The following is a 10,046-nucleotide window of genomic DNA, read 5'->3' as shown; positions in this document are numbered from 1 at the left end:
CACCCATTTACACATCCCAAGTTTCAAATTATAGCACGACCAGGTCCCAGTGTCCGAAATTCAGAATAATAGGATTGTAGTGCACTAATACTGCTTCATCTATTTCTGAAGTTCATCTTCACCCGAGATCGAGAGAGATGTTTGAGTTGAACTAGGAATCAACGAACTTCCAATCAACTTCTCAGGCAACGAGGGGCACGGATGCCCCTTCATGTCACAACCAGAAATCGTGTAATTGCAGTGGGTAGCGAGATGCTACTAATAATCTTCAAGGCTAGTGAGATACTACTGACAACTGATTTCCAGCAGAACAAGAGATACCAGGAAGAAACATAAGTTGCAAATTATGAATAGCGGTTACATTGACATCTTGAACAAGTACTACTCAAATCCCGTTCCAAGTACGATAGGCTGTTTCCCGAGAATTGCAACGAACATGCATAGAGTATCGACTAGAGCTAAGAAGTTCAATGGAAAGAAAAGAAAAGAAAACTTTGGAGGGGGACCTCTGGAAAATGAGCTTACAATCTACAACAAATAAGAGTGCCTTCCCAACCAAGAGGGGCTCTACATCTTCGCTTTCTGTGGTGCGTCAGCTCAAATGCACTGTTCCAGTTCAGATTCATGTACCACGGAAAGGCTAGAAGAATTCAAACTCTAGATAGTTATCTGAGCCCTTTTGGTTGGCAGCCGGCACGACCTTCCCATTTGTAGACGGAACTTGCTTGGGGCGGCAATCGAGCTCCACGGGCTTCGGTATGTCTGGAGGGCTCGCGCATCTTATAAGAGCCCAGTTCACTCCCTCGAAGAAGGGGTGCTGCTTTATCTCCGTAGCTCCACGCTTGTGGCCAAGTCTGTGCTGCGGGTCCTTGACCAGTAATCCCCTTATCATGTCCCTGGCAGAAAAGCTCACCAGCGGGGACTCCGGGAACCGCAAGGGCTGACCAACCACATTGAAAAGGGTAGCCCGGTTGCCTGAACCCTTGAAAGGGGTCTTGCCAAACAGTAGTTCGTATAAGAATATGCCAAATGTCCACCAATCCACCGCGCTGCCATGGCCTTCCCCTTTTACTATTTCTGGGGCCAAGTACTCATGGGTGCCAACAAAGGACATGGACCGAGCATCAGTTGGCTCCGCGATCATCTCAGGGAAGAGGTTACCTTGGTTCACGACATCAGGCTTTGATTTGTCCTTCTTGGACTTGGATTTGGACTTGGACTTTGAGAAGAATCGAGGCCCAAAGCATGTGGTTGGAGCAACACATGATGGTTGAATGCAAGCAGGCTGGACACAGTATGCTGCATTATTCCTTTGCATTGCATCCAAGCCAGGATTTGCGGACCTGATCACGGTTGGGCTCACTGAACAGCGAAGAGAGAGGTCAAAATCAGTCAGCATGATGTGGCCATCCTCCCGAACTAGGACATTTTCTGGCTTGAGATCACGGTATATGATCCCGAGCATATGCAGGTACTCCAATGCAAGGAGCACCTCTGCTACATAGAACCTGAAACACAAAGAGATCAAGTACAAATTTCAGCTAAGTACTTTAGCAACACACTATCAGCGAAGGCTGATCAGCACACCTTTGATAGGCAAATCAAATTTCCCCAAAAGAATATACGGCTATTGTAAGTTTGTAACCCATGAAATCCAACAATGATCCACTTCTTAATAACAACAATGTAAAACTGTACACTATCACCATGGAACATGGAAGTTTCTGATTATGGTGTGCACAATAAACAGAACAGGTAATGAGTTAAGATGAAACAAATACCTAAATATGACACATGCAACCTAACTGCTCAATGTCAATATAATGAACCCAAAAGATAATGAAATAATGTTGTGCATAAGACAAATGATAAAAAAACCTAGTGAACAATGTAATCAACAAATCATTCATGTTGAACTCATAATTAACAGGAGGAAGTGCATACTTTGCTGCTTGTTCTGAAAAATGTTTTCCAGGCTGCCTTTGTCGAAGAGTGTGCAGATCCCCTCCGGGGCAGAACTCCATAACCAGACACGAAAACTTGTCTGTCTCAAAATGAGTATATAGGGTTGGTAAAAATGGATGATCCAGGGACTGCAGTATTTCCCGCTCAGTCTGTGCCCGAAGCAGCTTCTTCCGACTCGCCAAAGATGTTTTGTCCATCACCTTCATTGCAAAGTGACTCTTCGTGCCACTCAATTCAGAGAGATACACACTGCCAATATCACCAGAACCCAGCTTCTTAAGCAGCCTAAATTGGTTCAGACCAAGAACCCCATCCCTGGATTTGACCACTTGGATCGCTTCCCACCTTGAATCATTTCCTTTGTGCGGCTTTGTGGTAGCACTGCTCATGCTGCTGCACGAGCTCTCATCGCTTAAGTCACTGCTTGCACTCACACGGCACATGCTGCTCTTACCACTCTCAGTGAAATCACAACCACTCGTCTTAGCACTACCACTGGTCTTAGCACTACCACTGGTCTTGCCCAAACTATTTGTCCCATCACTTGCTTTAGCAGAAGCAAAGCTGTCACTCATACTACTCTTTTGTGATGTCTTCTTTTCTTGATTCCCATTAGAATCTGAGTTTTTGTTCTCTTTTAACTCATCAGAATCTTCTTCAAGTGGTGCTAGTGGCACATCCAGGACCCCAGAATCTGAAGGAGGTCCTGAAGTATCCTTGTCCAACACAGAAGATGGAGATCCTTGCTGCTGGTGAGACGGTATCCGCTCCCCCAAAATCTCCTCGGCAGCAGATTCTTGTCTGTCATCTTCCCCCATTTCCTTTGGCTTTGCCGTCTGCTCGGGCATACTTTGGGAAGCAGATTCGGAAGACATGAACTGAGCGGTTGACCAGAAACACAAATCTAGCTGCACAGTCAGTACTCAGTATCGGACTGACTAAGCAATTCCCAACTTGTGACCTGAAAAGCAATTTACCCCGAACATCGCATTAGCATACCAACTGAACAATTAGGGTTTGTTCAACACAAGTTGCAATCATCTGTTCCAATCCATACACACAATTGCCCAACAGCCTACTCATCAAAACACAAGGAGAATCAGATATGTTCCAAGACATCTAAACCACCAATCGACAGCAATACTAAAACATCAACCTAAACCGAACGAGCCGAGCCAAAAACAAGAATAGGGGGGAATCTTTTCAGAACGGGAGACATGAATCAAAGAAATCACCTGCAAACTCACACACAAGCTACAAAACTACGCACTCAGCAGATCCATCCAACCAGTCGCTCATACACCGTCGCATCAACACTCCCCACCGAAAAGGAGAAGAACGGATGCCTAAGAATCGCACAAGCCCCTACCCCCAGCATCTCCCACAAAAATAGGGCGGAGTGGGCCAGAACAAGGGAGATTAATAACAAAAGGGAATCTTTAAGATATCCCCAAAGAGGAAGAAGGAAAGGGGAACGAAGGAACATTGCAACCTGGCACAGCTGCAAGCTCACAAGGCACACACATCCCTTTGCCCCCCACCCCACCTTTCCCCCAAAGGAAGAAGCAGGTATGATGGAGCACGCCATGGATCATATGAGCAACAGCGCGGCACGCACACATGCGGTGTCGAGTCGACCGCGCGTACACCCCACCCCCACACTGCCACATCCACATCAGGGCATGGGGGCACTAACTCCAGTGGCCATTGAATGCAAGCAACGGAAGAAGAAGAAGAAGAAGAAACGATTTTTTTATTATAGAACAAGCGGGCCAACATGGTGGATTGGATCTGGAGAGTGATGGGAGGCGGCGTTAAAGCGGCCGGCAGATCAAGAACGAACATCCACATCCACCTGAGGAAAATGACGCCCTAATCGATCGACCAAATCAGACAGCCTTCTGGGCTGGGAAGGCAGTACCTTTGCTTGCTAGGACCGATAAGTGGCCAGGGCGGCGGCGGCAGAGGCGGGTGCGGGACGGGGGATGCGCCACCTACGGGATATATTCTCCACCCAGCCGGGCCATGGCAATGGCAGAAGTGGAGGTGGGGGGCTTGTGGGTTGTGGTCTTGGAGACTTGGACTAGTGAGAGTAGTGATTGGTGTGGGGATTCCGATTCAGGACTCTGGCTCGGGCTGCAAGGCGGAAAGAGACAAGTGTTTGTGGAGGAGGGACGAGTCAAAGATGATGGTGGTGGTGAAAAGGCTTTTGGCCTGGGGCGCATAAACAAGAGCGGTTGATGATGATGACGACGGTTAATTAACTCTCGGTTTAGGGTAGCTGACGGTACAGCGTGCAGGGCGTTTGTCTCCCCTCTCTCACCGAGACTCCCGTGTGCCCAAAATCCGCTTTCCTTTGGTGGTGGCAAAGATCTCACCGTTCGTTTCTTTTTTCATTTACAATTTCAAGGCAGACTCAGTCCATGGCCGGCAGTTCCGATAATGGAGCATAAACTAGTACTGCATGCTGCTAATACCAGGCATTCCCTAATCTCCAACGCCCAAAAGCCAGTCTTGGAATCCTTCATCTCCCTCAAATCCTCAAGCACGGTGGCCCAACTGATTACAGTGATTAATTACCCCTGCTTGATCTTATTCTTATGTGATGGCGAATCTTGATCGGGCCGCACCAATCTTTGAGGACCAGCAGTACATTAAGCTAGAACCAAGAAATCGATATCACAGCAGATCACGTTTCGTTCCTGCAGCTGGATGGATGGATCTAAGTTGGGAAAAACTCATCTGAATGTACAGAGAGGCGAACACGTAAGTAGGGGGAAATTATCCCCCGTAGGAGAGGACACCGCGGGTTCATGTCCGATGATGCCTATTAATCTGAAGCGATCGTTTATACTCTTGAGCGTTGCGATGATTGACCAAACGATCGCGATTTGGCGTCCTTGGGAGCAGACAGCGGCCTGAAAACTGCCGATCGATCATCGAAGGACGGGCACTACGGCGACAAGGCATTAGTTGTTAACTGAACATGCATAACGCCCATCTCCTTTCTCGCCCTCTCTTTTCCCTGTCACCAATCAACATCCCCTTTTCCGGCCGTTGTAGCTACGTGGTCCATGGATCTCCACACACATGAAAAACCGTATGGTGGAATCTTTGGCAGGTTAGGTACGTAACTGCCGAAAAACACTTGCAAAGTGTTTGTTAGGTCAGTGACCCGGTCTATGCAGTGTGCACAAACACTCGGCCCATTTTCGGTTAACGGACTGTCTCCAACGAACATTTTATTAGGCAGCAATTCCGCTGGAAATTTTCACGTTAAAAACAGTTAAATTCCAGCGGTTCAAACGGGGCCAAGCATACAGAGCTCTTGTGTTCTGTCAGCGGCCGGCGAGATGGCTAAGATGGTTAACAAATGGCGACGCATAGTTTAAGTACCGGCGTGCAACAAAAGCCTAGGTTTGGAGCCATGAGCGCTGGCACATGGAGCCCCCGGCCTCGTGGCCAAAAGCCAAAGCACCGATTAAACAACACAACCCCAGCTAAGCTGGTCTCGGGCTAGCAGTAGCCACCACTGTTTTAAACGGAAGAGGCCGGGACGGTGCATGTGCCGCGACATGCATGGCTTGGGAATCTAGCTCGGAGTCCTGATCGATCGCGAACGGGGCCGGACAGATCAGATCAAATCCATCAGATTGAGTCGACAAGCACATGGACATACGGCGTCGCCAGGTACGTGTTATCTCCGTCCCAGAACAAATGACACTTCGAAAACAAACTGTTTCGACGATGAATATTGCCGTGGACAGTATATAGACTTGTTAGTTTTTGGAGGCTTCGATCCGTAGTTTGTTGTCCAAAAGCGAAATCACTCACAAAGCCATATAGCATCATGAAGACGGGGAGGATTAATTGGCGGACGACCACCTGACGCAAACGATTTCCGACCATTGTAAACGCCATCGTTCAAATTAGGTGAGCCGCCGCTGCCACCGCCCTGCCCTGGCCCCACCAGCGGTCTCCCGCCACCCACCTCACCACCCCGTCCTGCTCTAGCCACCAGCGTCGGTCCGCCTCCGCACTAGCTGACCCTCTATGCTCAGAAACCGGTGATCTTCTTTGGTGCCGGTCACCCCTCCTAACCCTAAGTGGAGTTCGTGGGGGCTTGCCTCTTTGCCTTTGTCGTCGCCTTCTCTGGCTCGGACCCGACTCACCCTCGTTGTCTTCCGCCACACATCATTGTTGGCTTCGGCTTGCCTGCTTGCGTCGCTCACACGGGAGGGAGAGAAATCGGGAGAGAGATAGAGAAGTATCAAGGGAGATTTAGATGAGTGGGCAGGATAGACAAAGAAAGAGGTGAGGTCCACGGCTCGCACGGAACTAACCGTGTCAATGGTTAGGCACCAAAGAGGGATCTTGCATGAATATTGCCCAACCAAAACCTAGTTATTCTCATGCTTTCACAGGCAGACAATGAGCGCGCATATGGATACAGGCATAAATAATTTGGAGGCGTCTTGCCCAACCAAAACAGCCTCATCACCATCATGAGTCGCAAGTTTAATCAACACCCTACATTTAGTTTGCCTTTTTATTTTATTTCTTTGTTTTCCGCTGTTTCTTTAGAACTCTTCCTATCGGCAATTTTATTTTTATTGGTACAATTGAATATTTTTATAGTTTGATGAACATTTTTTGGATGCGTACTGACATTTTTATGGATAAAGTTCATGAGCATAAAGAAATCATTTATCTCTGAATAAATGTTCACGAATATGAAAATATATTCTTAACTTCGAATGAAAATAATAAATGAAAATTTAAAAAACAGAACAAGTAAGTTTTTTTTAGCGGATCAGAACAAGTAAGTGAAACAAGAATGAAAGGAAGGAAGAGAAACACTATCTTCGAATTGGGCCGGCCCAAATTAAATAGGCATGGGCTACCTAACCCAATATCCAGCCTTCTGGTGTTAGCGTGTTTCTCAGTCGCCGGCGGCGGGGAAGGCGGCGATGCTGCGGGGGGTCCTGCGCCGGGGAGGAGCGGCCATGCGGCAGGCTGCGTTGGCTGAGGGTTCTACGGGGAGCCTCGTACGTCTGAGCGTAGCGGAGCGGGAGCGCTATCGGCGACGTAGGCGCGACCCTGGGCGCGACGAGTTCTTCGTGCCGACGCCGGAGTCCCTTTCCTGGCTCGACTCGGTCACCCTCCCCATGGTCCTCACCGCTGCCGCCGTAGCCCTCTTCACCAAGCTCCTCATGATGGTATCCTTCACCACCTTCGCCGGTTGTTCCTTTAGGGTTATTTTGCAGATGCAACTGCTGTACATTTGACTGAACATATAGTTGTTCTTTTAAGAATTGAACACCCAATTGATAATGTGACCAGCTTATTGTGTTTATTTGAAATTTTGGAGTGTTTTATTCATGGTGGTACTGTTAAACAACTGCAGAATGGAATGGATTTAGAGATCGGACATTTCCAAGCTTTTTACTGTGTGAAATGCTCATATATCTATGGCAGAGTAGAGATTAGAGCATCTCTACCTTTTCTGTTATGTACTAGATCTGTTCTTTTCTTTGAAGCTACACTTGTTCTGTTCTAACGAATTCATGTTAATTATTCACAAACTGGTAGTCACATGGGTTTCATGATAAGATATGGGCATCGTTGTCTTATAAAGCATTCCGTTTGAAGCCAGATATGTACCTGCATACTTTTTTTAGAAGAACTTGGATCACTCCCCAGTGCCATTAACTGTGAAACCAGAATGTTGATACATCATTTCTGTTCATAAGCTCCAGCACCCATATCATTCGAAACAAAGCCAAAATACATTACTTACAACCCCACAGATCAGGAGACAAACACTGCACTAATAAGAAAAACCTCATCCAACTCCATGCCCTCTTCTCCCACCTCTGTCATCCTGTGTCCTGATGCCATCTTGGAGATCAGTTCATCAGTCAGGTTAGCAAGTCCATCACATGGTTGAAGAAGAGATCTAATGTTGACCGAGCCCCCTCCTGATCTGAAAGCTTCCAGTCTCCAGTAGAGATAGAACGCGCCACCACCCCTGCTTTATATTGGTCCAACAACCATGGTTGAGAACAAGGTCATTTCTACAATTCCATAACCCCTACAGAAAACCAACTTCTTTGAGTTGACCCAGTCTGTAGCTAAAGACAGGAAGTCAGTTGTCTCTAAACCACAAAAACTGCAATTTCCTGCCACATGAGTCTAGCTATAGTACACTAAAAAAACAGATGATAGTTGGATTCTAATTCTTTGAAAAAAACACATTCAATAGGTTTGACTATGTTCCTCTTCAGGTTATCCCTAGTCATTGTCTTGTTCAATGTGTTTAAAGTCAATCAAATAATTTAAAGCCAACAGTGTTTGCTTGTAAATTTCAGAAAAATCTTATTTCTATTTGGAATAAGGAGATAAGTTTCCTGAACCTAGGTTCAGCAAAACATTTATCATTTGGAATTTGTTTTGTTCTGAATCTTAGTTGCATGTTTTGTGGGTTGCATGTTTTGTGGGCAGGAACATGAAGCTACAGACCAAGAAAGGAGAGAACGCAAGATAAAGAATAGTCACCCTGAGCAAGGAACAGTAAGGATGCTTACTCGTGAAGAATGGGATGAAATCCAAGAAATCAGGCCAAGGACCCCATTTGAATCAAAGTTAGCGCGTCCACATGCCCGCATAAGAACTGGCGAACCAGTGCGTCTGGTTAGTAGTTGATAAAACTTCCTCATTATCAGCTTTTCGATGCATTTTCATATTCTAATTCTGCGGTAATTTGCACCATTGTATATCTCTGAACAATCAGTTTACTTTATCCATCATCTTGCTTCCATGCTGAAAACAGATGTATTGATGATTCATTGTAGATGGCACTGTTCTATGTTTGAACAACTTACTGCTACAATATTTTCTAATGTCTCAATTCTAACTGCATCCTCAGCTAATCAAGTACAGCTGCTACCAGTTCTCAAAAAAAGTAGTTGCTACCCGTATTCCTTTGTAAGCTTTGAAGTACCTTTTGCTTGTGGAACTTTTGCTAAGATTATCTTCATCTCTCTACCTTGTAGGAGGATACCAAGGATTGGGCTATTGATGTGGTCACTGATGCTTTTACTAGAGCGGAAGAAAGTGCCAAGCGGAAGTGATTCAGAAGAAATGTACAACAGCCAACAGTCCAGGACATCCACTTCCAGGTTTTCTTTTGCCGAAACACTCGAGGCTCCCTTGGATGCACATTTCACGTTTTTCTTTTGAAATTTGAGTTCCCGCTCCCTGTAAATGCCAACTTCTGCGGTGAATTGCAGTAGCCATTTATAATAATACTCCACAACTTCTGTTTCACAAATTCATACCATCTCCTTATATGTACGCCAGTCAATTCTGATGGAAGACTGGATATATACTTTCAACTCTCTGTTTATACGTCAGGCTTGCGTTAACATGGGAAAGGTCTTGGCACTTCCCTTTGCTATACAACCGGAGTACTCCCTAGGAATTGTAAGTTCACATACGTGCAACTCACATGCCTTAGATGCCTACTTGAGAGCGTATGGGATTTCCTTCCGTTTCCTGCTAGCGATCACCAACCCCGGCAGTTGTCACCCGTGACTGAATCTTGCTCGCCAACCCATCCTTGTCCGTGTCACCGTGTGGTAAATGCTCTAGACAGAATGCCAGATATCCAAACCCCAGCTTGCTTGCTCTCGATTGGTAAGCTCCCTCAGTTGCGTCGCCAATCCAGAGAAGCCAAGCGATCTATCTACCGTTCGTTACATGTCCCATTTGCCCTTGTCCTTGTCCTCGTTGCCTCTGTGGCGTGGACAAGGCTCCCGTTCTCTTGATACATCTTTCGCTGCGTCTGCGTTTGGTGTTATTCGTTCGACGTAGACAACACGACACCGCAAATGGTTTTGAATGAAAAAGGAAAATTACCTTACTAGTACTCCCAAATTAAGTGAATCAAATTTGTCTAAATATGCATGTATCTATATCAAAAAGAACGTCTAGATACATGTAATATTTCGACACTTAATTTGTGACAGAGATAGTATAAAAAATCGCCACGGCTCTGTAGCAAGCGAACAGAGAGTTAG

At 46.2% G+C, this 10,046-nt stretch overlaps 2 protein-coding genes across 4 annotated transcripts; one reads left to right on the top strand and one right to left on the bottom strand.

Moving 5' to 3' along the window:
- Positions 1 to 318: 318 nt before the first annotated feature.
- Positions 319 to 4,125, bottom strand: LOC100839647 (serine/threonine-protein kinase D6PKL2). 3 transcript variants are annotated; one of them, XM_003578246.4, is made up of 3 exons: positions 3,887 to 4,125; positions 1,945 to 2,926; positions 319 to 1,508 (listed from the first exon to the last, which is right to left on the bottom strand). In XM_003578246.4, exons 2-3 carry the CDS (start codon positions 2,838 to 2,840, stop codon positions 641 to 643), a joined length of 1,764 nt encoding a protein of 587 aa, XP_003578294.1. In that variant the 5' UTR covers positions 2,841 to 2,926; positions 3,887 to 4,125; the 3' UTR covers positions 319 to 640. The 3 variants fall into 3 exon arrangements, with proteins under 3 accessions (XP_003578294.1, XP_010238268.1, XP_010238267.1); XM_010239966.3 differs by lacking the exon at positions 3,887 to 4,125 and adding an exon at positions 3,458 to 3,752 and having other exon boundaries at positions 641 to 1,508; XM_010239965.3 differs by lacking the exon at positions 3,887 to 4,125 and adding an exon at positions 3,201 to 3,429 and having other exon boundaries at positions 641 to 1,508.
- A 2,747-nt stretch (positions 4,126 to 6,872) lies between these two features.
- On the top strand, positions 6,873 to 9,362 carry LOC100839041. Its single transcript, XM_003578244.4, has 3 exons — positions 6,873 to 7,184; positions 8,470 to 8,658; positions 9,021 to 9,362. The coding sequence occupies exons 1-3, from the start codon at positions 6,936 to 6,938 to the stop codon at positions 9,096 to 9,098; spliced, it is 516 nt and encodes a 171-aa protein (XP_003578292.1). The 5' UTR covers positions 6,873 to 6,935; the 3' UTR covers positions 9,099 to 9,362.
- Positions 9,363 to 10,046: the final 684 nt, after the last annotated feature.

This window comes from Brachypodium distachyon, chromosome 4, assembly GCF_000005505.3.
Source record: "Brachypodium distachyon strain Bd21 chromosome 4, Brachypodium_distachyon_v3.0, whole genome shotgun sequence".
In the NCBI taxonomy this organism is placed as follows: Eukaryota; Viridiplantae; Streptophyta; class Magnoliopsida; order Poales; family Poaceae; genus Brachypodium; species Brachypodium distachyon.
Note: the sequence above shows the minus strand (reverse complement) of the source record. Positions and strands in the feature narration are given on the sequence as shown.

Bases quoted from the DNA above. Each gene is read 5' to 3' on its own strand.
- LOC100839647 (XM_003578246.4), bottom strand. From the start codon at position 2,840: ATGTCTTCCGAATCTGCTTCCCAAAGTATGCCCGAGCAGACGGCAAAG. The intron at 1,509-1,944 runs GTATGCACTTCC...TTTGTGTTTCAG, and splicing joins TTTTCAGAACAAGCAGCAAA to GTTCTATGTAGCAGAGGTGC.
- LOC100839041 (XM_003578244.4), top strand. From the start codon at position 6,936: ATGCTGCGGGGGGTCCTGCGCCGGGGAGGAGCGGCCATGCGGCAGGCT. The intron at 7,185-8,469 runs GTATCCTTCACC...TTTTGTGGGCAG, and splicing joins TCACCAAGCTCCTCATGATG to GAACATGAAGCTACAGACCA. The intron at 8,659-9,020 runs GTTAGTAGTTGA...TCTACCTTGTAG, and splicing joins CTGGCGAACCAGTGCGTCTG to GAGGATACCAAGGATTGGGC.